This window comes from Budorcas taxicolor, chromosome 20 (assembly GCF_023091745.1).
Source record: "Budorcas taxicolor isolate Tak-1 chromosome 20, Takin1.1, whole genome shotgun sequence".
Lineage (NCBI taxonomy): Eukaryota > Metazoa > Chordata > Mammalia > Artiodactyla > Bovidae > Budorcas > Budorcas taxicolor.
The window spans coordinates 36,468,579-36,495,839 of record NC_068929.1 but is presented as its reverse complement, the minus strand read 5'-3'; the positions used below and the strand labels follow the sequence as shown (position 1 = coordinate 36,495,839).

Sequence of the window (27,261 nt, the reverse complement as noted above, 5' to 3'; positions counted from 1 at the left end):
CCAACATCTCCACCTGTGGGAAGTTCCATTCCTCGCTCTGGGCTGCTTATGTGTGCCTTTCCCATGACAGTCGATTTTTCAGTATCCAGCTGTATCAGAAGCTGAGTTCTAGATGCAAGAAGAAAACTGGTGAAATAAAACGGTCCTCTTCACAGTCTCTTATCCAAGGGTTGGACTGGGTCTGGAGCCTAAGGCAGGGCTGAGCCTGCAAGGGAAAAAGTCAACAAGCTGTGACTAAAGGGAAGTGAGGGAAAAGGATCTTAACAAAGACAAGAACCACCTTGTTAGCAAGTAAATGAAGTGAATTATACACAATGGAATGATAACAACAAAAAAAAGAGTTACATTTATTGACCATTTATTCTGTGACAAGTGTGCTGCTGCTGCTGCTAAGTCTCCTCAGTCGTGTCCGACTCTGTGCGACCCCATAGATGGCAGCCCACCAGGCTCCCCCGTCCCTGGGATTCTCCAGGCAAGAACACTGGAGTGGGTTGCCATTTCCTTCTCCAATGCATGAAAGTGAAAAGTGAAAGTGAAGTCGCTTAGTCATGTCCGACTCTTCATGACCCCATGGACTGCAGCCTACCAGGCTCCTCCATCCATGAGATTTTCCAGGCAAGAGTACTGGAGTGGGGTGCCATCACCGTCTCTGATGACAAGTATACTACATATTTTATTGATTCCTCACAACAGAGGATGTGAGGTTGGTACTATCATCTCCATTTTGGAACTGAGGAAATTGTAACTCAGAGGGTTTTCAGTGGCTCCCCTGAGTCAGTTGGTAAACAGCAGAGCCATGGTTCGAGGCAAGTTTGTCCACATTAACTGCTGAGCAGTTTTACAGATGTAATGCCACAGGACCAGCAGAGTTAACTGACTTGTCCAACACTTGGTCACAGATCCAGGACTGCAGTCAGGGTCTCATGCCTCCCAACTGATTTACTTTTCACAGGAAGGGTGAGCCCTTATCATCACTTCCTTTTGTATTCACTTAAACATCATTCGGATATTACCATGTGAATTTCTTGGGGTCTATTTTTCCTCTTTTGGACACTGTAACATTTGTATTATCTTTATACCTCCATTTTCACAATCTCTAGAAATGATTGCTCAGTTCTGTAATATTTTATCATCTCCCTTCTTTAGTACCTAGAGATATACATTGCCTTGGCACAAAAACTTGAACACACATTTGAAAACTTTTTTTATTACAATCTTCTCTATTTTCTTCTGCTTCCCTTGTGTCTCAGCTGGTAAAGGATCTTCCTGCAATGTGGGAGACCTGGGTTCGATCCCTGGGTTGGGAAGATCCCCTGGAGAAGGGAAACTTTACCCACTTCAGTATTCTGGCCTGAAGAATTCCATGGACTAAGTCCATGGGGTCACAAAGAGTTGGACATGACTGAGCAACTTTCAAGTTCACTTTCTATTTTGTACTAAAGATTATTCATCAGGATTGAAAATCACAAGTGAAACATGAATAGGTAACATCATATATGCCAGGCCTTCTTAGATACTTTATACATATCCTCATTTAATCCTTACAACAATTTAAGAAGTATTATACTCATGAAGTACTCATAAGAGCTTATGAAGTACTGTTATTATCCTCATGTTTTAGCTGAGAATACTGAAGCACAGAGCTAGTAAATGTCAAAGCTAGACTACAAACCTCAGGTATTTGAAACCAGAGCCTGCATTTTTAAAGGATCTCCTCTGCCTAAATTAATAGTTCTTATTTCATTTTATCATTTGTTCATTTCATACTGTACACTAACACACAACAACAATGAAAACCTGCTATAATAAATGCATTTAGTAAAGTTGCAGGATCAAAATCAACATATGAAGATCACCTTTATTCTATATACTAAAAATCAGCACTCCAAAAGAAAATTAAGAAAACAATCTTAGATATAGTAGCATCAAAAAGAATAAAATATTTAAAAATAAACTTAACCAAGGATGTGAAAGACTTGTTCTCAGAAAACATGTATGAAAGAATTTAAACAAGACTCAAATAAAAGGAAACCGTTTGTTGGTGGATGGAAGACTTAGTATTGTTAAAGTGCCCAAATTATCTAAGGTAATCTAATAGATTTAAGGCAATTCCTATCAAAATCCCAATGGCATTTTATTTTGACAGAAATAGAAAAAAAAACCAATGCTAAAATTAATGTGGAACCACAAAGGACTCCAAATAAACAAAACAGTCTTGAGACAGAACAAAGCTGGAGGCATCGCATTTCGCATTTCAAAGCATATTACAAAGATAAAGCAATCAAAGAAGTATGATGCTAGCACAAAGCCAAACATAAAAACCAACAGAGCAAAATGTACACAGAAGTAGACTCGCACATGTACAGTCAACTGATCTTTGAGAAAAGTGTCAAGAATACACAATGATGAATGGTTCGTCTCTTCAACAAATGTGTTGGGAAAAATGGGTAACTGCATGCAGAAAAATGAAACTGGACCATACGCTAATAATTTCAAAAGGAACTAAAGCATACACACCGAGGAAACCAGAATTGAAAGAGACACATGTACCCCAATGTTCATCGCAGCACTGTTTATAATAGCCAGGACATGGAAACAACCTAGATGTCCATCAGCAGATGAATGGATAAGAAAGCTGTGGTACATATACACAATGGAGTATTACTCAGCCGTTAAAAAGAATTCATTTGAATCAGTTCTGATGAGATGGATGAAACTGGAGCCGATTATACAGAGTGAAGTAAGCCAGAAAGAAAAACACCAATACAGTATACTAACACATATATATGGAATTTAGAAAGATGGCAATGACGACCCTGTATGCAAGACAGGAAAAAAGACACAGTTGTGTATAATGGACTTTTGGACTCAGAGGGAGAGGGAGAGGGTGGGATGATTTGGGAGAATGGCATTCTATCATGTATACTATCATGTAAGAATTGAATCGCCAGTCTATGTCTGACGCAGGATACAGCATGCTTAGGGCTGGTGCATGGGGATGACCCACAGAGATGTTATGGGGAGGGAGGTGGGAGGGGGGTTCATGTTTGGGAACACATGTAAGAATTAAAGATTTTAAAATTAAAAAAATTAAAAACTAAAAAAAAAAAAGATCTAAATGTAAGACCTAACACTGTAAAATTTCTAGAAGAAAACATGAGGGAAAAGCTTCTAGACATTGATCTTGGCAATGTGTTCTTAAATATGATATAAAAAGCATAGAAAACAAAATAGAAGATAGACAAGTGGGACTATATGAAACTAAAGAACTTCTGCAGAGCAAAGGAAGCAGCAATCAATAGAGTAAAAAAGCAACCTATAAAATGGGAGAAAATGTTTACAAATCATATATCTGTAAGGGATTAATTCTCAAAATACATCACTAAGTCTTACCACCAAGTAGCAAGATAACAAATAACCCAATTGAAAAATGCCAAAAGACTTGAAAGACATTTCTCCTAAAAAGACATACAAATGGCCAACAGGTACATCAACAGCTGTTCAAAGTCACAAATCATCAAGGAAATCAAAATCAAAACCACACTGAGATATAAACCCACACTTATTAGGATGGTAATTATTTTTTAAAAAAACACACAAAAATAAGTATTGGTGAAGATATGGAGAAATTGGAAACTTGTTCACTATTGGTAGGAATGTAAAATTATGTAGCTGCTACAGAAAACAATAATGCAATTTCCTCAAAAAGTTAAAAATAGAACTAATATGTGACCCAGCAATCCTACTTCTGGGTATTTAACCAAAAGAATTTTAAAAGGCTATTAAAGAGATGTTAGCACCCCCATGTTCACTGCAACATTATTCACAATAGTCAAGATACAGAAACAACCTCAATGTCCCCTGAAAGATGAATAAACAAAATCGGTATACACATGCAATGGGACATTACCCAGCTGAGAAGAAGGAAAGAAATTTCTGCTATATATTACAACATGAATGAACCTTGACTACACCATGCTAAGTGAAATATCCAGTCACAAAAGGATAAACACTACATTATTCTGCTTATATGAGGTAGGTATTTATTTCATCAAAGTAAAAAGTAGAATGGTGGTTGCAGGGGCTGCTGGGAAGAGGAATGATGAGTTGCTGTTTAATGGGTATAACATTTCAGTCATGCAAGATGAAAATGTTATAGAGATTTTCTATATATCTTTGTGCTTAGAATTAAGAATATTAAACATTTAAAAAATCATTGAGGGTAAATCTTATGTCATTTGTTTTTTAACCACACACACACACACACATACACACACACACACACACACACTCATACACACAAGTGTCTTAAGAAACCAAAAGAGGAAAACGTTTCAAGAAGAGTGTGGTCAATCACATCAAATGATGTCGAAAAGTCAAATAAAATGATAAAGAATTATTCATTCATTTCAGTTCAGTTCAGTCGCTCAGTCGTGTCCGACTCTTTGTGACCCCATGAATCGCAGCACGCCAGGCCTCCCTGTCCATCACCAACTCCTGGAGTTCACTCAGACTCACACCCATCGAGTCAGTGATGCCATCCAGCCATCTCATCCTCTGTCATCCCCTTCTCCTCCTGTCCCCAATCCCTCCCAGCATCAGAGTCTTTTCCAATGAGTCAACTCGTCACATGAGGTGGCCAAAGTACTGGAGTTTCAGATTTAGCATCATTCCTTCCAAAGAAATCCCAGGACTGATCTCCTTTAGAATGGCCTGGCTGGATCTCCTTGCCGTCCAAGGGACTCTCAAGAGTCTTCTTCAACACCACAGTTCAAAAGCATCAATTCTTCATCATTCAGCTTTCTTCACAGTCCAACTCTCACATCCATACATGACCACTGGAAAAACCATAGCCTTGACTAGACGGACCTTTGTTGGCAAAGTAATGTCTCTGCTTTTCAATATGCTATCTAGGTTGGTCATAATTTTCCTTCCAAGGAGCAAGCATCTTTTAATTTCATGGCTGCAGTCACCATCGGCAGTGATTTTGAAACCCCCAAAAATAGTCTGACACTGTTTCCACTGTTTCCCCATCTAGCTTTATCCAAAAAAAAAAAAAAAAAAATCACTGGCAACCTTGATAAAAACAATTTTAGTGCAGTGGTAGTGAAATTACCTTAATATGGGGTAGGCAAGGAAAGGAAATAACAACCTGAAGACAGAGGTAATGCTTTCACAAATACCAGAGAAATAGCACAGTGGATAGAGGCACAGATGTGGTGTCAAGGGAGATTTTATTTCATTAAGAAGGGTAATAAAGTATGATTGTGTGGTGACTGGAATGATCCAGTGGTGGTAGAGAAAAATAATTATGGAGGGGAGGGAATAAACTGGGGGTAAAACTTTGGAGATCTGAGTGAAAGGGATCCAGACCACAAGTAGAGAAGCTGGATTCAGGCAGAAAAAGATCCATGACCTCTTACCTAAAGAAAATGCAGAATATGCAGAAACAGATGCAAGTAGGTTGATGGGTTAATGGTGGGAAACTGAGAAAGTTCATGTCTGTCGGCATCTATTTCTTTTCCTGTAAAATAAGAGGTGAAGTCGTAAGCTTAGAGTGGGGTGGGAAGGAGATGCTGATTTGAGAAGTAAGAAGAGGTATGAAGTTATTATCTCAGAGAGTAAAAAACTGAATTTATTATTGATGTGTAAGATTTGTGGTGAGAAATTTCTAGTTAGTGGAACCATCCAGGCTGTGTACTTCAGTAATATTTAACCTCTGAAGTTTTCTGGGATTGGAATAGATTAAAAAAAAAATGTTTGACTAAGTTGGACTTTTTTCCCAAGGAAGCAGAACAGAAAAGAGTAAGACAAGAGAATTAAGGACATTTTCAAGAGTGAAACTCTAATGCTGGACCCAAGGAACTTGAACTGACGCAAATAGAAATGAGAACACGAGGGGTGACAGTTATGTAGCCTTCCCTTCTAGCAACTCTCAAAGCAGAATCTTTACAACCCCTTGACCAGTTTTTTTCTCTCCAAAAAGCCCAGGGCAGGTCATAGCAGGAGGGTGCTTAGGATTAATTCTGTACCAAGGCAGCCTACTTCCTCCTTCTCCTCATCTTCCTCCTCCTCCACATGGTAACAGAGAAGTATAGTCAGAGAAGTGCATTGAGATAGGTTCCCATTTGCCCATGAGGACTCCTTCAAGTACATTTTCCTCTGCACCAGCCAACAAGCCAAAGGAGACCTACGGGAAAGCCTCCCAGGCAACTAAGACTGTCATTCATTCATTGGAGTCCACATTCCCTCATGAAATAAAAATTCTGCAAGTGAATCAAGGAACACAACCATCATTTACAATGTTGACCAAGGGTAAACATGACTGCTTCATAAAAATTAATTCAAAAGAAGAATTCTTCTATGTGAAACATAAAAGTAGCTGACATGAAAGATGGAGTGGCCAAAGAGTTGTCCACTCCCAGGATCCATAATGAAAAATAGACACAAAACAAGAGCACATCTAACAAAGCAGCGGGCCATCTGTTGCAGTACCTGATCTCCGGAGGTGACTAATCCTGGCAGTTTCTCAAGGATGTTCAACCATCTCTGCCTGCCTCTCTTCCTGACCCATCTTCCTCTCTTAACAGAGCATAATAAAAGCATATGGTGCTGTAGAAAGTGTCTGGTTGCTGATTTTCATCTGAACCATGGTAAATTTCTCTCTCACATTTTCTTGCCTTTTAGAGTATATGATTTACATATTTTCCTGGTCCCCAATCTTCTGAGACTGATCCTAACCCTTGAGAGACAGGTAATAGAATCTATAAGCTTCTTGAGGATAACGAATTACATGATTGTACCTAGAAGTTCCTTGCGTGTCCATGGGCAATAGTTATGGATAAGTCTCATTGGTGGTAACATTAATAGGTAAAATATCCATATTAACAGAGCTGATCCCTTTAATCAACGATAATTAAAATGCATGCCTATGTGTGTATGAGACTTAACCTTCTCTTGAAGGTTCAGAGTGCATCGATTACTTTATTTTGTGCTTTAAAGCAATAGAGGTGTTAGGAATTACTTTAGGTCTATCAGATGATTTGGCTCTATTTACATTGTCCCAGGCTGCTCACTGGGGACAGTATGGATCCAGCTGTATTGTTACCCTGGATCTGCCTGGAGGAATGATTAATTAGGTAGCCCCAAAGGCCTACTTACAGGATCTATTCAGAAGATTCTCAGAAAAGATGTTATCTTAACAGAAAGTTGATACACCTATGGGCATGCACACACACATACACGCACATGTACATCTGCAAGCAGAGAGTGAATTAACACTGAGAGTGATGCAGAGTACAGAATAAAATCTATCCTACATATTGTCCTCTGCCTGGCCCTCATACTCATTCCTAAGTCCTAGGGCAAGGTGGCAGCACCGAAAGCATCAACATAAATCGAAGAGCTCTTTTGCCGGCATCCAGACAAAGCGAAAGGACTGATAGGATCTGGCAGTGTGGGCACTCACGGTTTCAGTGGTGATGGCAGACAGAGTCAGCCGTAAGACTGGCATCCACACTTTCCACAGCAGGGGACCCAGCCCTGGGAGCCTTTGGCCACAGTGGAATCGTATCCAAGGCCCTCTTTACACATTAACATCCTCAACGCTGGGCCTCTGCAGACACGGCACAGGCTCTGGTGGGACTGCCAACAGCAGTGGTGTTCTGAGTATAAAGCTACAGAAGTACAGTTCCTCTACATGTCAGAGCAGCGAAAATGACAATTCCCCATAACCTCCCCAAAACAGGAAAGAAGGAAAATTGCAGTGATAGCCCACAAAACTGGTTTATAAAGACATATTTAAGAATTTGTCCAGAGAAATCTAGAACTATTTGGAAGTCCATGAAGGAGGTACTTGAAAGGGATCAAACTGACAATTAACATGACTCTGATTTTACTTTGGGACTTTTAAAGTATAGGGAACATTACCTTTTGTGTAAGGATACCTATATCCTTATTTATTAGTCTTCCTTCAAAAATATTGCCTATTTTTATAGCCAATATATGTCACTCAACAGCTTCACTCTCTTTGTAACTTACTCTTTCTATTTTGATTAGGCAGGGTTAGAATTACATAGGAGAAAATAAATTCTCCGTAAGGATATGAGAAATCTTCATAAGTGTGTGAGCTATAACATATAAATGTATCTATTTTAGCAAGCTGAAGTTTCTTTTTTAAATTTTAACTCTTTCAGAGCCTGGGTTATGCTAAATAATTAAAATCAAGTGAGTTACAACCACAGTTATGCATGTTTCAAATCCACGTAAATCATGATTTAAATAAATGAGGTATGGTTTACAAATACAAAGACTGATCATTTTCTTCCTATTGAAAAACAATTCACCATTTACCTTTGTGTCTGATGGCTGTCTGGTGCTGATTATCACTACAGTTTGCATTTATGATGCCACTATTACTTCAAAGGGGCTTGAAATTTGTGCTGTGCTGTGCTTAGTTGCTCAATCATGTCCAACTCTTGGCGACCCCATGGACTGTGGCCCACCAGGCTCCTCTGTCCAAGGGATTCTCCAGGCAAGAATACTGAAATGGGTTGCTATGCCCTCCTCCAGGAGATCTTCCCAATCCAGGGATCAAACTCAGGTCTCCCACTTTGCAGGCAGATTCTTTACTGCCTGAGCCACCACGGAAGCTTATAGATAAGGTGAACAAACCTGTGACCTATAAATACAACAAAAGTAGCTGGTCCTATGACACAACAAAAATGATACCAAATGGACAAAGAACCAATACAGAGTGTCTTCTAAATTGTCGTTAGTGACCACTAGCATTGCCAGATGGGCTGAATTTAAGTGCTGTTGATGGCTGGTATCAAAGAGCATCAGGACTTTAAGGAAATGAGGAGTAAGGTTTTACATTTATCACAGTGACCCAGTTTGAACACTTAAATAGCAATTAAATCATTTTTATTGTTCAAGGTGCATGATGAACTGTAATGTCAGTTATCAGAAATGTTCCCAACCTGGGCCATTAGCCTTGAGTCAGATATGGGGCTCTGGCTCTAAGCCTAAATGTAAATTTGAACATTCACAGATAGACTTCCTGGCCCATTAGAAAGAGCTCAATCAAAGAAGCATATTTAAATTTGGCTCTGCCACTTATATTGTTTCCCTTAGAGATAACCTAAGCAGTGTTTCTCAAACTTTAAATGTGTATGCAGTCACCTGGGGATCTTGTTAACATACAGCTTGGGATTAAATCAGTCTGAGGGCTGAGATGCTGTATTTCTACCAACCACCCATGTTCGCTGATGCTGCTGGTCCCTGGATCAGCTTTGAGTAGCAAGGCCTGAGGAGATTATTGATAGAACATGTGAAAAGCATGTGTGTTCATGAGAAAACACTTTGTAAACTGTAAAATGTCACAAGTATCACTTTATATTAATTAGTAATAGTTGGTGATTCAATTCAATTCAACAAGGAAAAGCCCCAATAGGATAAATTAAGCAATGCATTTGAGTTAGTTCTAATCAGGTGGATGAACCTAGAGCCTATTATACAGAGTGAAGCAAGTCAGAAAAACAAACATATATTAACACATATATACGGAATCTAGAAAGATGGTACAGATGAACCTTTTTGCAGGGCATCAGTGGAGATGCAAACAGAGAACAGACTGTTGACACAATGGAAGAAGGAGAGGGAAGGATAAATTGAAAGAGCAACAATGAAACATATACATTACCATGTGTAAAATTTATAGCCAATGGGAATTTGCTGTATGATACAAGGAGCTCAAACCTGATACTCTGTGACAACCTAGGAGAGGTGAGATGGGATGGAAGGTGGGAGGAAGGTTCAAGAAGAGGAGGACATATGTAAACCTATGCCTGATTCATGTTGATGTGTGGCAGAAACTAACACAGTATTGTAAAGCAATTGTGCTCCAATTAAAAATTTTCAAAAGTGTAAAAAATTATGTTCCAGACATTTAAGTTTTTTCTTTTTAGCAAAATCAAAAAACTGGGAATTGAACAGGCAGCACAAGAAAGCTAGTCATTTTAAACAATTTTGTTGCTTTTTGATTGCTTTGAATAAGATTAACTTCCATATCACTATAAGGACTAAAATGATGGGGGGGAAATGCCCTGCTTCCTAAAAGAAACTTGTACAATTAGACCCAGTTCCAGATTTGCCCTGACAGTCTTATCCCATCCTAATCGAAACAGAAATAGTAAATGACAAGGAAAAGGAAAACAGTTGGCTCCAGGAACAACAAGAAGAAATCACGGTGAGGAAAGAAATTAAAAACTAATAAAAGCCAACACAGAATCACAGAAGTCAGAGCTATTTTAAACACATCTCATTTTCCTAAGTAACACTGTCCTTCTTCATTGGTGTTAGCATTTCCTGGAAGAGTGTACAAGATCTGCAAGAACATTGATTTCTAAAGTATTTCTGTGTTCCTTATCTAAAGTACAGTCAACAATTGCTGTTCAAGTTTTGGTTTGAAAACTGGCAAGGAGAGACCAAAGAAAGGCAGGTGACTTCCAGATTGGTAGGTCAGTTTCAAAATCAGGGAACTTACATAGGAAGTTTGTTTGGAAGCAGCTGCAAGACAAGTGGATCTCTGTGTCTATTTAAAAGTTTATACAGAGGCCTTAACAAGGTTCAGCCACATACACTGTCCAGATGGTCTCAATAACACATTGCTCTCTCAAGTCTGCTTCCTTGAAAATGGCTCCCACTGTGGAAATGATGGGCCAAAAGTGCATTTCAAGGACAGGAGAGAGGGTAAGTGAACTGAATGCCCAGGTCCCGCTCACAGGCCAACTGGTGGTCAACTCAGTAAACAACTCTGACACCAAGGAAGCATACACTCCTTCTGAGGCTCTAGTCCCTCTAGCCACTCTTTCAGTATTACATGGTCAACTTACTGTATTATGTGAAGAAGACTTTCATCACATATCAGCAAATGCATAACAGACCCTTCCTATTAAAATAAAAACCCTTCCTGATTTTTTAGATTTCAGACAGAATGGCTCCTTGTCATAGATCCAGATCAGCAACAACTTACCCAGATTAAGCAACAGCTTGCTTGCTCCCATGATGGATCTTTTTACAATGGTTCTGGCAGCACCGTGATTATAAAAGTTAAAACTTGGCTTTGAAGATGCCAGAAATTCATCAGACTCACCTTCACCTGAACTTGACACTTTGTCTCCCAGCTTCCATCCCTGTTTACCCTCTCTCACCTGTTTATGGTAAGAGGATGCATCATTCATAGTCCAAAATGCCAGAATACTGCTAAGCACACATGTATGAATGAAAACTCAGCTTGGTGTCATCAGAGATAGAAAGAAAAGACAAATGAGACCGAAATCTGAGTAACTGTCAGGGCGTTCCGACAGTACCATTCCTCTGAAAAATAAAATCAAAGTAAAACTACTAATACCGATTACTAACTGAATTCTTTAGGCCAGTCAATACCTAATCATGATGCCATTTAAATGCAAAACAGACACAGAAATTCGCTTATGAAAGTATTCAATATGCAGACATCTTGAGAAACAGTTTAAAGATGCCAGAACTGCACACCTGGGGGAATATCACACACCTGCAGACGGTTCTTTGCACTAGCTCTGGGTAATGCAGGTCAGCTGACCCAAGAGGATGGCTTCATAATTAGACAGCTCTTCACTCTCCAGTTGCTCCACCTAAGAAAACCTGAAGCTTAGAGGATGACTGAGCAGCCCTTCCCTTCTACAGAAACCCTTGTGTGGTACATCAGGAGTGGTTTTAAATGGTGGAGATAATTACTTAATTCAAGCTGTAGCAACTGGCCAAGTAAACATGTAGCAGCCAGGAAGCTATTAGCATGATTTTAAAGCAATTATTCCATTAGCGTTTAATAGTCTCCAATTAGTCTTCCCTGACTATTGGAGTTTGAACATCTTTTTTTCCTCCAAAAATTCTCACAGTTTGAGTAATACAGAAAGGTACCAAACCCATTTTTAAACCTGGATTTACATGTGTAGATCTGCCAAACCTACATTATAAAATCATGGAGGAACTGAGGGATGCAGATGGGAGAAATAGGGTTTTTATCTCAGAATTATTGAGGATGAGAATGGAAAGCTTTGCAGGGGATCCACTTTGAGTATAAAACTAAGAGGAGTTAGGCAATCAGTGGAAATTCCCACTGTGTCGAGTGCTATTATTATTGTGTCTCTACTGTAGAACTATCAGAATATCGAAGCCTCTGAACACAGGTTTCCACCTTGTCCTGTGGGAAGAAAAGAAAATTCCTCCCTGTCCTGCCAATGCCTTATTTCCTTGTCCTTTCAGCCTGATTAGTACTTGTTGCTGCTGAATCATCCAGCTCCAAACCACAAAGCATTTCCCTCCAAAATTCCTAGATATTTTTTCTAAGGACCATATTTAAAGATCATATCACTTAACTGATCATTTCCCTTCACTGAGATGCAACTTTTGTATCTGTGAAATGCAGTCAATACTTATCAGCATCACTTGCTTCACGAGGTTTGGGGAAGGATTATGTTATCTGGGTTATATGTTAAGGCTTTGAAAAGTGAAGTATTATAAAAATGTTTGTTAGATTCAGACATGATATCATGCCATCCCTCAGAACTTGCAATGTGAGCTTGAGCTTTTAACTTGCCTGGGTCTCTGGAGACCCACCTGTCAGGAAGCTGGCATGAGACTCCTTGCCCTTCTTACCTTTTAGGCCTCCATAAATGCTCAGGTGAGACCATGTGAAAGTACCTGTCTAAAGACCAAATAAAAAGGAAGAAAAGGGGATAGCAATGCCTGTGGAAGTGAGAGTGGAATTTTGCCAGCAAAGTTCTGTAGTTTCTACTGTCTCTTCAAAAGAGCAATCCCTAGGCTCACCCGGGAGGAGGGTAAATGCAGAGCGGAGAAGGTGGCTTGTTCTCCTCCTTAGAGACACCTGAGCTCTTGGGAAATTCCCTCCTGAAGAAGGGCTGCTGCTGCTAAGTTGCTTCAGTCGTGTCCGACTCTATGCGACCCCAATAGACGGCAGCCCACCAGGCACCCCCGTCACTGGGATTCTCCAGGCAAGAACACTGGAGTGGGTTGCCATTTCCTTCTCCAATGCGTCAAAGTGAAAAGTGAAAGTGAAGTCGCTCAGTCGTGTCCGACTCTTAGTGATCCCATGGACTGCAGCCCACCAGGCTCCTCCGTCCATGGGATTTTCCAGGCAAGAGTACTGGAGTGGGGTGCCATTACCTTCTCCTGAAGAAGAGCAAGAGAAGACCAACCCTTCCCCTCCAGGGCTGGCGCTCAGAGCCTGTGTCTGTCATAGCCGCCAAACATCCATTTGACTAAAGACCATTGATTTCAGTTACTGATTAATTCCAGTGCTACTGGTTAGAGATTTTCAAGAAAACCCATCTTCCCCTTAAAAAAAAAAAGAAAGAATTTTTTTTTTTTAAAGCATGATTTCCCCCAGTGGCTGAGAGAGGGCGCCGGATGGGTAAGAGCTAGAGAAGGTAGACCAGAAGGTTGAACTTGATAACCAGGCATAACTCAAGGCGAGGGATGAACTACCTGTCGGTATTTTGCCCTCTAGCTGAATCCTGGAAGGGTCAGGCGAGTCAGGGAGATAATCTGCCCTCTCAGCCCAAGCGAAAAGTCAACGAAATATGGCTGTGAAGCCAGCTGTCACCATAGTATACCGTCCTGAAACCACCCTGCCCCTGCACATCCGAACTAGGGTCTGCTGCGCTCCCGCCCCCAGAAACCTGCCCAGTCCTCCGGTCCAAGTCGCGCGCTTCATGTTGAAGCGTCTGACCCCTCCAGTCTCTTCCTCGCTTTGCCGAGGCTTCCTTCTTTCTAGCCTCTCTGGACACCAGCGCAATCATCTTTTTCCTAAGATTTGCCGGTGAAGCCCACCCCTCCGCCGCAGCTGACGCAGGTTTCCCTGCCCGGCTTCTGTCCCGAGCAACAAATGCACGGTCCACGAGGGTTTGCCTTCCTGACCCGCGCGCTGGACGCTGCTCGCCGCCCTTGGACCAGAGTGCAGATGGTGACCACCCGGCCAGGCCCTCTAGGACCACGCAGATCAGGAAACGGCTCCCTACATTCCTCTCCCCCCTCCAGCGCCAGGTCAAGGGCATCGATTAAGCCGCCGGCGGTCCCTGAACTTTCGTCACTCTTCGGGAAGCGCTTTGTCTCTTTAAAGGAGACTAGGGACGAATATTAATGACTCGGGTAGCTTCTAACCGAGAAATCCACCAAATTCTCTTGATTCCGTGACAGAGATGGAGACGGAGGTCCACGGGCCAGAGCCGAGCCCTTAGGACAGCGGCTCGCGCTCGCCGACCACCATCATCCCACAGCCGCAGAAATCGTCCCCAGACTCAAGTCTCCGGGGGGAAAAACTGCAGGGAGGGGGCAGTGGGGTACGAGGGACCATCCTAGAGCCAAGCCTTTCCCCTGCCCCAGCCCTCTCAACACAACCTGCTTCAAAAACCCATGGAAAAGCAGTCACCTTGGCTCCCCGCGCCACGGTCCCCAGAGGTTTGGGAAAGTGCTGGGAGGCCGGAGGCGCCCAGGCACGCGCTCTCCCGGCCCGAGACCCACCCGTGGAAACGAGTTTGCCTCCCGTGGGCATCTTGGCAAGTTACCACTTAGTGGCAGATAAAGCAGGGCGGGGCAGGTGGAGCGGACGCCGAGCGCCCCGGCGGCAGCCTCTGAGCGCCTACCTGGGATGGCTAAATTGGTGAGGGGTATGCTGTGGATGCTCTCCGGCAGAGTTGCCATCCAGTCGGCGAATTTCAGCTCGTTCTTCCCTTGAGACGAGGCCATCGTGCGGTCGGTGTGCCGCGCGCTGGTCCTCACACTCCTCGGGCAGGCTGGCAGGCTGCTGCCGCTAATCCAGTGTTTGCTCCCAGCCCCGCTAGAGTTTACACTCCGCTGTGCGCCACACCCACAGGATGGCGCAGACACATGCTAATTTTAATAATTATTCAAAACACCCCATGCTCCCTTAGTGCCTCCACCAGACTCCTCTGGAGCTTTTGTTCCTGACGTCCGCTTTCAGCTTTCTCCTCTCTCCGCTCCCTCCCAGACTCCCTCCTCCCGTCTTATCCCTCCTATGCGTCTCTGTCTTTTCTCGCCATTTCTACAGCATTCCTTGGCTTCTTATTATTTATTATGTTTTGTTTTGTTTTTTAACTTGGTTCACACAGCTGTTTTGCCCACGATCTTGTTCGGCTCTTTAATGTGACTTCCTGGTCTTGCTTATGTTTGAAAGACAATCTTCTGGTTGAAGCTAAAATCCTAGAAGACTTTGGGATGCTATCACTCCCCCGAGTAGACGCTCATACTTGCTTTTAGGACTTTCCATTCTTACTGAAGAGCTTTCCCTTTCGTAGGCTACAACAGGTTATTTCTTTCCTCTGCCGGGCCGAGAGCCCTGCTGACAACAAAATGGTGGTCTTTCTTCACCACTTTGCTTAATCTTTGGAGTAGTTGACAAGTGTGCTGTCAGAAAAGATCAGTTAAGTTCTAGGTGATACCTATTCAATCCCTGGCATCCTGTTCCAGTCATTTCAAGGCAAAGAAGCACTTCACCCCCATTTCCCTGAATATGAGAAATGCATGCTCTATCTATGGAGAGAACTGTTTATGTCCTCTCTCTGTCATTTTTGTGACACTCAGGATAAGACTAAAGCCTGATGGTAGAAGAAAATCGCCACATTTCCCAGTGACATGTTGTAATTATTGCCTACTGGCAATACTACTGCATTTGGTGGAATTTATTTGGCACCATTCAAAATGATCTGTGTGATTGTCTGAATTTTCATTCCTTGGCAGACTAGAGAGAGGCACCTCTCTCAAGAGAAATCACTTGTCGAGCCTCCAAAGAACTGTCTTGGTCCACCTGCTCTCAGATGAGAAACAGGAGCGAAATCAAGTCTTACAAATGTGATGAGTCCAGGGGTGGCCTGCGTAGGTATGATAAGCAATAGACTGAAAATGTGCAGGGTCTTAGCAGCCCAGTAAATGTAGACATAATACAGATGCCTCTGTTGTTTGATTCAGTGATGCAAAGTCCTTTGCTTAAAGTACATGCTGTTAAGTTGGGAAAATGAAAACCCAGGTAGGAGAGAGAGCTATAGAACATGGGAATAAACAGTGTCACTAAACTATATAGCATTAAAAAGAAAAAGAATCAGATTTTCTATTCTGCGTTAGAATCAATTCACAGTTGAAAAAGGATATGATAGGGATATCTTTAAGAATGAGAAAGAGATGTATTGGGATTTTTTTCTTCCAAAGTAAATCTTAATATTCCTGTTAGCACAGTAGAACTCACATATCCTTTTGATTAGGGTAAGAATTCAGCTCACTGTGGAATTTCTGGTCAAGAGACCTATAAACATCACCCTTCTGGTTAATGCTGGTGCTCTGTAGCCATCATTGCAGGACAAGGAGGTGAGCTCAGATCTGGGAATCAGCTGCTCTGAGTCATTTAGGCAACTCCCCTAGTTTCTGTCAGCCTTGCTTGTCTCCGTCATAAACTGATGACAGTAACTCAGAGGTTTGCAGTGAAGCTTCCAGAAAAGAGTACATATGAAAGAGCTTTGTTATCAGCAAAGCATCATGTAAAATGTGTGATCTATGCTTATTAAAGTTTCCCTGGTGGCACAGATGGTAAAGAATCTGTCTGCAATGCAGGAGACCGAGGTTTGATCTCTGGGTTGTGAAGATTCCCTGGAGAAGGGAATGGCAACCCACTCCAGTATTCTTGAGAAATCCATGGACAGAGGAACCTGGCATTAGAAAAAAAAAAAACATGAAACCACCTTAAATGTTGAGAACAGTTGCCCCTCTCAAGAATGGTAAAATAGATAGCTGGTGAGAAGTTGCTATATAACACAGGAAGTCCAGCCTGGGGCTATGAGATGATGCAGAGGGATGGGGTGGGGGAGGGGAGGGAGGTGATATATGTAAAATTACGGCTGATTTGCATTGTTGTATGGCAGAAACGAACACAACACTGTAAAGCAATTTTCCTCCAATTAAAAAATAAATTTATAAAAGGTACACTTTATCTTTTGTAAAGCAAATAAGCAATTCCTCCTCTATTTTATCTGCTTCAAACTTTGGATTTTTTCTAATGTATTGGTTTTCCATGAAACTTCACATTTCACTGCATGTAATCCACTAGAAAGAACAGTGATGAAAGTGGATAGCTTATGAATTTCTTTCCCAGACTTACAATCAGTATTATAGGCAATTTTATGACCCAGTTTCCCCATCTCTTTGTTATACCTGTCATCATTTGCTAAATGATATTAAGAATATCATGTAATTTCTCTGTGCTCTAGTTTGCCCACTGTATTAGTCAGGGTTTCCAAGAGACACAGAAATATGGATATAAATGTAGATACAGATATATAGCTCAGATGGTAAAGAATCTGCCTGCAATGCAGGAGACCAAGGTTTAATCCCTGGGTTAGGAAGATCCCCTGGAGAAGGGAGTGGAAACCCACTCCAGTATTCTTGCCTGGAGAATTCCATGGACAGGGGAGCCTGGAGGTCTACAGTCCATGGGGTCACAAAGAGTTGGACTTGACTGGCCAACTAACATATAGATGTATAGAGAGATTTATTTTAAACAATTGACTCATATAATTGTGAGAGCTAGCAAATCTGAAAGGCAGGTCAGCAGGCTGGGAGCCCAGGTAGGATTTCTATGTTGCAGCCTTGAAACAAAATTCTTTGGGAAACCTGTCTGCTCTTACTACCTTCAACTGATTAGATGAGGCCCACCCACATTATAAAAAGTAAATTGCTTTTTTCAAAGTCAAATAATTGCACATGCAAATAATTGCATCCACAAATACCTTTGCAGCAACATCTAGACTAGTGTTTGGCAAAACTAGCGAGGGTCATAGCCTAGCCAAGTTGACACATGAAATTAACCATCACACCCAGTGACAAACTAAACTAGAAATTGTACAGATCTTCTCTTTTGACTCTATTACTCCACCATTTTACTTCTTTTATGATTATTTCTCGTGCATATAGTTGCTGGTAATAGCAAAAGGAGGAATGAAAATATTTAGTTTTGTTTTTTTTTAACTCTATCCAGAGTACTCAAGGTACGGATCAACATTTTTACCATTACAACAGAGATGAAAAAATGCTAATCATTTTTAATTATGGTGTTGAGAATATCCAACCTTAAAATTTTTTAAGCATACATGGAAAGAGGAGAATGACATTGCTGTGGTTTCTTGACCCTATTAAAACTTATTTATGGAATCCTCAGCTGCCCATCAAAACCAAACTATGCAGTTTATAAACATGCTACTCATTTGGAACATTTTTTTTATTTCATATCCTCCTCTACCCTTAAAAATACATAGCTCTTACTATGTATTTATTTCATTAGTTCATATTTCTCAGTTGTTGGAGATATATAGTTTTATGTTGAATTATGTTCCTCAAAACAAGAATTCTTATAGATTAGAAAATTTTAGAACACTTTTCAGATGAATAATGTTTAAAAAGAGGGGCTCTGTTCAAAACCAGCTCAGTCAAATCATTAAAAAACATGGTGTTCAGAAATATGTATTTATAATTACAGTTAAAGAAAACACATACAAAAGGGGAATAAAGAATCTTTGTAAAAACTACTAATAATCAATGCTTCTTGATCATTCTCTACATCATGAAATACCCAGATATTTCAGCAGAACTTAGTTGTATTTAAAGTATATAAAAATGCTTTTTACACTTAAATTCAAAATAGAAAAATGAGTGATAACTTTCACTTCATTTTAACCCTTTAGAGCTTTCAGTTGTACCCCATTCTCTTCTGCTATATCTACGTCTTGTATGCCAGTCCAAAATAAGCTGATTAATGCTCACTAAATACTATCTAATATTTGGGATCTGAAAGCCTAGATTCAAATTCAGGTTACCCTATTTAATTACTATGTGTATCTCAGTTTCTTTAATTGAGCATGGATAATGATTATTCCCTGCTGGAAGTGGGAAATGGAAGGTTTTATGAAACTTAAATTAAGTGAAGAATCTAAAGTGTATTGAACAGAATGGAAGCTCAATAAAATATAGTTTATGCTTCTTGCAACCACCATGCCTTAGCTCATGCTATTAACTCCACATGGAATACACTTCCATGTTTTCACCTGAAAAAATCCTTTCCATTCTAATTCATCTTTGGAAATTCTGTCATTATTTGTAAGTAGAAGTAACTTTTCCTTTTCCTGCGCACCCATTACAGGTTGTTTATAACTATCTTGGAGTGTGTTTCTAATTCCCTAGCTCACCTTCAAGCATTATGTGGAAAGAATAGTGATATTTGATACCCTAGGATGCCTCTCACAGTGCCGAAAACACAATAAGGACTCATTATAATCATTCATTTACTTATTTCATAAATATTTATTGAGTGTCTATTAAGTGCTCTGTCTTAGAGAGAGAAGACAGAACTCACTGAGTTTATGTTCCAGGCAGAAAGGGGCAAATGATAGCTTAATGACTGAATAAATAAATTACTTGGCTGGATCTCTGGCCTCAATGTCAAAAGCCCTCCTCTAGCATCCCTGTTTTTCTGTACTTCACAATGTAGCAAACAACTTATAACTTAGTTGTTTTTTGTTTTGAACAAGTGGAATTTATTAAAGTTACCTAGAGGAAGAACACAAGAGAGTAGGAAAAGGGAATGGCAGAGTGTCTCAATAATAAGATGCTAGAAAGTACTTAATAAAAGATTCAGGATCTAACTGAGAGATTTCAGGGTAAGTTCTAAGGAACCGGGAGTTCCTTATAAATTGGATGCTGTCAAAATGCCGGGACAATTTTATGATGGAGGATCTCATTAAATCTTTTCTTTTTCATTTTTATTTTTAATGAGAGGATAATTACATATTGTGTTGGTTTCTGCCATACATCAACATGAATTGGCCATAGATATACGTAAGTCCCCCCCCTCTTGAACCCCTCTCCAACCTCCTTTCCCATCCCACTCCTCTAAGTTGTCACAGAGCACCAACTCCAGAGTACTGGAGTGGGGTGCCATTGCCTTCTTCACTATATATATATATATATGTGTGTGTGTCAATATACATTTTTTTTTCTCTTTCTGATTTACTTCACTCTGTATAATAGCCCCTACATTCATCCCCCCACTAGAAATGACTCAAATGCATTCCTTTTTATAGCTGAATAACATGCAACCCACTGCAGTACTCTTGCCTGGAAAATCCCATGGATGGAGGAGCATGGTAGGCTGCAGTCCATGGGATCGCTAGGAGTCGGACACGACTAAGCGACTTCACTTTCACTTTTCACTTTCATCCATTGGAGAAGGAAATGGCAACCCACTCCAGTGTTCTTGCCTGGAGAATCCCAGGAACGGGGGAGCCTGGTGGGCTGCCGTCTACGGGGTCGCACAGAGTCGGACACGACTGAAGTGACTTAGCAGCAGCAGCAACATTCCACTATATTCATGTACTACAACTTACTTATCCATTCATCCATCAGTGGACATCTAGGTTGCTTCCATGTTCTAACTATTATAAATAGTGCTGCAATGAACATTGGGGTACATGTGTCTTTTTCAGTTATGGTTTCCTCAGGGTATATGCCCAGTAGTGGGATTGCTGAGTTATATGATAGTTTTAGTCCTAGATTTTTTTTTTTAAAGAATCTGCATACTGTTCTCTGTAGTGGTTGTATCAGTTTTCATTCCCATAAATAGTGCAAGAAGGTTTCTTTTTCTCCACACCCTCTCCAGCATTTACTACATGTAGGCATTTTGATGATGGCCATTCTGACAGCTGTGAGATGATAACTCATTCTAGTTTTGATCTGTGTTTCTCTAATAATGCACAATGCTGAGCATCTTTCCATGTGCTTATTAGCCATCTATATGTCTTCTTTGGAGAAATGTCTGTTTAGGTCTTCTGCCCACTTTGTGATTGAGTTGATTGTTTTTCTTTTCTTTTTTTTTTTTTATTGTTTTTCTTGTATTGAGCTGCATGAGCTGCTGGTATGTTTTGGAGATTAATCCTTTGTCAGTTGTTTCATTTGCTATTATTTTCTCTTATTCTGAGGGTTGTCTTTTCACCTTGTTTGTAGTTTTCTTTACTGTGCAAAAGATTTGAAGTTTAATTAAGCCTCATTTGTTTATTTTTGTTTTTATTGCCACTACTCTAGCAGGTGGGTCATAGAGGATCTTGCTGTGATTTGTGTTAGAGAGTGTTCTGCCTATGTTTTCCTCTAAAAACTTTTTAGTTTCTGGCCTTATGTTTATGTCTTTAATATATTATGTGTTTATTATTGTGTATGGTGTTAGGAAATGTTCTAATATCCTTCTTTAACATGTAACTGACCAGTTTTCCCAGCACTACTTAATGAAGAGACTGTCTTTTCTCCATTGTATATTTCTGCCTCCTTTTTCAAAAATAAGGTGCCAGTAGGTGCACGGATGGACTTATCGCCAGGTTTTCTATGTTGTTCCATTGGTCTATATTTCTGTTTTTGTGCCACTACCATTCCATCTTGATGACTGTAGCTTTATAGTACAGTTTGAAGTTAGGAAGGTTGATTTCTCCAGCTCCATTCTTCTTCCTCAAGACTGCTTTGGTTATTTGGGGTCTTTTGTGTTTTCATACAAATTGTGAAATTATTTGTTCTAGTCCTGTGAAAAATATTATTGGTAGTTTGACAGGGATTGCACTGAATCTATAGATTGATTGCTTTGTGTAGTATAGTCATGTTCACTATATTGATTCTTCCAGTCCAAGAACATGATCTGTCTCTCCATCTGTTTGTGTCATTTTGATATCTTTCATCAGTGTCTCCTGGTTTTCTGCATATAGGTCTTTTGTCTCTTTAGGTAAATTTATTCCTAAGTGTTTTATTCTTTTTGTTGCAATGGTGAATGGGATTGTTTCCTTAATTTCTCTTTCTGATTTTTCATTGTTAGTGCATAGGAATGCAAGGGATTTCTGTTTATTAATTTTATATCCTGCAACTTCACTATATTCATTGATTAGCTTTAGTAATATTATGGTGACATCTTTAGGGTTTTCTGTATAGAGAATCATTTAATCTGCAAACAGTGAGAGTTTTACTTCTTTTCCAATCTGGATTCCTTTTATTTCCTTTGCTTCTCTGATTTCTGTGGCTAGGACTTCCAAAACTATGTTGACTAATAATGGCAAGAGGGTGCACCCTTGTCTTATTCCTGATTTTAGAGGAAATGCTTCCAGTTTTTCATCACTGAGGATGATGTTTACTGTAGGTTTGTCATATATGGCCTCTATTATGCTGAGATATGTTCCTTCTATGCCTACTTTCTGATGAGGTTTTATCATAAAAGGATATTGAATTTTGTCAAAGGCTTTCTCTGCATCTATTGAGATGATCATATGTTTTTTATCTTTCAATTTGTTAATATGGTGTACCACACTGATTGACTTGCATATATTGAAGAATCCTCTTGTTGAGGATTTTTGCATCTATGTTCATCACTGATTGGCCTGTAATTTTCTTTTTTTGTGGCATCTTTGTCTGGTTTTGGTATCAGGGTGATGGTGGCCTCACAGAATGAGTTTGGGAGTTATCTTCCTCTGAAATTATTTGGAAGGGTTGAGCAGCATAGATGTTAGTTCTCTAAACTTCTGGCAGAATTCGCCTATGAAGCCATCTGGCCCTGGGCTTTTGTTTGTTGGAAGATTTTTTATTACAGTTTTGATTCCATGCTTGTGATTGGTCTGTTCATAATCTCTATTTCTTTCTAGTTCAGTATTGAAAGGTTACACTTTTCTAAGAATTTGTTCATTTCTTCCATGTTGTCCATTTTTATTGACATATAGTTGCTCATAGTAGTCTTTTCTAATCCTTTGTATTTCTGTGTTATCTGTTGTAACTTCTCTTTTTTCATTTCTAATTTTATTCATTTGAGGGTTTTGTGTTTTTTTTTAATGAGTCTGGTTTACAGTTTGTCAATTTTGTTTATCTTCTCAAAGAACCAGCTTTTAGTTTTATTGATCTTTGCTATTGTCTCCTTCATTCCTTTCCATTTATTTCTGCTATGATCTTTATGATTTCTTCCTTTCTACTTTGGGGGTATTTTTGTTCTTTTTCTACTGGCTTTAGGTGTAAGATTAGGTTATTTGATGGCTCTCTTGTTCCTTGAATCAAGCTTATATTGCTAGAAAGCTCCCTCTTAACACTATTTTTACTGCATCCCATAGGTTTTGAATTGTCAAGTTTTCATTGTTATTTGTTTCTAGACATATTTTTATTTCCTTTTTGATTTCTTCAGTGATCTGTTGGTTATTCAGAAGTGTATCATTTAACCTCCAAGTATCTGTGTTTTTTATAGTTTTTTTCCCTATAGTTGATATTTAACCTTACAGCATTGTGGTCAGAAAAGATGCTTGAAATATTCATTTTTAAAAAATTTACCAAGGCTTGATTTGTGGACCAGGATGTAATCTATCTTGGAGAATATTCCATGTGTAATTAAAAAAGAAAGTGAAAGCTATTGTTTTGGGATGAAATGCCTGTAGATCTCAATTAGGTCTAACTTGTCCAGTGTATCATTTAAAGCTTGTGTTTCCTTATTAATTTTCTGTTTGGATGATCTGTCCATTGATGTGAGTAGGGTATTAATGTCCCTCACTGTTATTGTATTACTGTTGATCTACCCTTTAATAATTGTTAGCATTTGGCTTATGTACTGAGGTGCTTCTAAGTTGGTTGCATATATATTTACAATTGTTATATCTTCTTCTTGGATTAATTCCTTGTTTATTATGTAGTGTCCTTCTTTGTCTCTTATAATCATCTTTAGTTTGAAATCTATTTTATCTGATATGAGTGCTGCAACTCCTGCTTTCTTTTGATTTCCATTAACATGGAATATCTTTTTCCAGCCCCTCACTTTTTTCTGTCATGCAAAGTTTCTGTTGAAGATCAGCTATTAGCCTTGTGGGCATCCCCTAGTATGTTATTTGTTGCTTTTTCCTTGCTGCCTTTTAGTATTTATTCTTTGTGTTTAATTTTTGTTAGTTTGATTAATATCAAACTTGTCTTGGTGTGCTTCTCCTTGGGTTTATCTTGTATGAAACTCTCTGGGCTTCCTGGATCTGGGTCACTATTTCCTTTCCCATTTTAGGTACTTTTTCGCTATAGTCTCCTCAAATATTTTCTCATGCCCTTTCCTTTTGTCTTCTTCTGGGACCTCTATGAGTCAATGTGGTTACACTTAATGTTGTCCCAGAGGTCTCTGAGACTATCCTCATTACTTTTTATTCTTTTTTCTTTATTATTTTCTGCTTCAGTTATTTCTACCATTTTATCTTCCAACTCCTTTATCTGTCCTTCTGTCTCAGTTACTCTACCGTTGGTTCTCTCCAGTATATTTCTAATCTCAGACATTATGTTGAGATTATGTTGTTCATTATTGAATTATGTTGTTCATTATTGATTGTTTATCCTTTAACCCTAGATCCTTGTTAAACATTTCTTGCATCTTCTTGACCCATGCTTCCAGTCTATTTATCCATGTCTCCACTTTATTTTCAAGATTTTGGATCATCTTTAATATCATTACTCTGAATTTTTTTTCAGGAGAATGCCTATTTCCTCTTCGTTTGTTTGGTCTTGTGGGTTTTTACCATGTCCCTTCATCTACTGCATGTTTCTGCCTTTTCATTTTGTTCAGTTTACTGTATTTGAGGTCTCCTTTCTGTAGGCTGGAAGGTCGTAGTTCCCCTTAATTGTGGAATCTGCCCTCCATGGGTGGGGTTGGACCAGCGCTTTGTGAAGGTTTCCTGGTTGGGGATACTTACGCCTATGTTCTGGTGACTGGAGCCGGATCTTATCTCTCTGAAGGATAGTGCCATGTCCAGTAGTGTTTTGTGGGTCTATGGGTTTGGTATGGCTTTGGGCAGCCAGTCTGCTAATGTGCAGGGTTGTGTCCCTATTTTGCTGAAGAATTAGCATGGGGCATCCAGCACTGAAACTTACTGGCCTTTGGGTGGGGCTAGATTTTAGTGTTGAGATGAAAGCCTGTGGGAGGGATCTCACCTATTAATGTTCCCTGGAGTCAGGGGTTCTCTGGTAGATCAAAGTCTTGAGCTCGGGTCTCCCATCTCAGGTGTTAATGCCTGAGCTCTACTATAGTGCCAAGACCTCACAAACCACATAGCACAGAAGACAAAACCCCAAGACTCTTGGTGAAGGCAATACTCAACAGTCCAGAACACCAGCGCAATTCACACCAACATCCTCCAATATTTCTGGGAAGGTCTCTGGACTTGTTGTAGGCAGGCTGGGGTCAGCTCAGTCTCAGATCTGGCCTTATTCCAGCTTGTACTTGCTCCTAAAACTCACAGTTGCCCCTGAAGTCCATGGTCTGTTCCCCAGCCAGACACAAGGGGGCTAAGGCCAAGACTTACTAAGGCTCACTTCTTCACTTGAGCTAGGGGAAAGGGAGAATATGGCAGCCACAATTGGGATGTACCTGTGGCATAATTGGGAGTACCTGCAGCAATAGAGAACTGCTGGATGCTGTTACAATCTGAGGCAGGTCCTGTGCTCTCCCAGAGGAACTGGCCTCAGGCTGTGGGACCCTAGTAAGAATCTAGCTGTTTAAGCTCCCAGGAAGGTGTGGGCAGTAACCTGTTCCTGCTCACAGCTTGGTGGTATCTGCCACCTCTGGGGTCAGGATTGCATCAGCAGCTTTTTGCCTTCTGTCTCAGGCACTTTCCTGGCTTTAGAAGTGGCAGTTACATCTAATTTCACAACTGGTGCTCTGACCAGTTTTGATTTTGGGTTTTGGTGGCTGTCAGTGGGCACTCAGCCACTGTCTGCAAGTGTGGCATTAGTATCCCAGTGACAATGACTTCTTGCCATTCTGAGACACTCAGTATTTTCTTTGGACTCCCTCCACTGCATTGAAGTAGCCCCCTCAGAGTATCCTCATGGGAGCTAATCCCAAACCTCTCCCTGGGATCTGACACCTGTGCCTGAGCCTCGGCATCCCATCCCCAGCTTCTGCAGCAGGCTCAGACTCGCAAGCCACCTCTCTGTTACGAAGTGCTGTTCGGCAGCGATTTCTGTGATGCATTTTCTGTTTTGTCCTCTGAGCCCCCGCTGTTTCACTTAACTCTAAGGTTCCAAAGTTCTCCCCATCCCCACCCATAAGGGGGTTTATGAATATGCAGAAAATTTTCCTCTTTCACAACTCTCTCCCTTGGGGTACATGTCTCCATCCTGAAATCCTTTGTCTCTTTCTATGTCTTTATCTTTTGCCCTGCCTCATTCTAAGAAGACTGTCTTGCCTTTTTGGAAGTTTGGGGTCTTCTGCCGTTGTTCAGAAGTTGTTCTGTAGGAGTTGTCCCATATTCAAATGAATTTTTGATGTTTTTGTGGGGAGGAAGGCAATCTCCCCATCTTACTCACCTGCCATCTTCCATCATAACTTAGTTTTGAAATATATTTTGAAATAAAAATTGTTTTGCCTCTCTAAACTCTTTTCCTCTAATTCTTTCCATCCTTATTTCTATCTTGGTAAAGTCACTGGTCACACTTGAAAATAACGTGATGTACACTTCTAGATTTCCAGGGGTCATCACTCAAAACGTTTGATTTCCCAGAGCATGTAAATTGCTGAGGGTGGAGGTTAGCCTGGGAAGGAAGAGGGAGAATGCTTTAGGTTTGCATGTAGAGTTAGAAAAAATCCTGAAACTATTCTACTTCTTATTACTAAAATGTATATATATATATATATTTTTACATATATATATCTACATATATAATATACATATATAGAGATATAAGGAATGATGCTAAAGCTGAAACTCCAGTACTTTGTCCACCTCATGCAAAGAGTTGACTCACTGGAAAAGACTCTGATGCTGGGAGGGATTGGGGGCAGAAGGAGAAGGAGACGACAGAGGATGAGATGGCTGGATGGCATTACCGACTCAATGGACGTGAGTTTGAGTGAACTCCGGGAGTTGGTGATGGACAGGGAGGCCTGGCGTGCTGCAATTCATGGGGTTACAAACAGTCGGACACAACTGAGCGACTGAACTGGAACTGGAGATATATATATATATGAGACCATAATTATGCCAGTGTTCATAGGAGCATTATACACAATTGCAAAAAGTTGAAACAACTCAAATATCCATTGACAGATGAATGGATAAATATAATGTAGTATAAACATATAATGAAATATTATTCAGCCTTTATTTT

General features: G+C 40.2%; 1 protein-coding gene across 1 annotated transcript in view; it reads right to left on the bottom strand.

Annotated features, from left to right (window-relative positions):
- PLCXD3 (phosphatidylinositol specific phospholipase C X domain containing 3) overlaps positions 1-14,808 on the bottom strand; it is a 192,116-nt gene extending 177,308 nt beyond the window's left edge. The window contains exon 1 of the mRNA XM_052659315.1: positions 14,706-14,808. Within this exon, the coding sequence (XP_052515275.1) occupies positions 14,706-14,808 (103 nt within the window). The remainder of the gene's footprint in view (positions 1-14,705) is intronic.
- Positions 14,809-27,261: the final 12,453 nt, after the last annotated feature.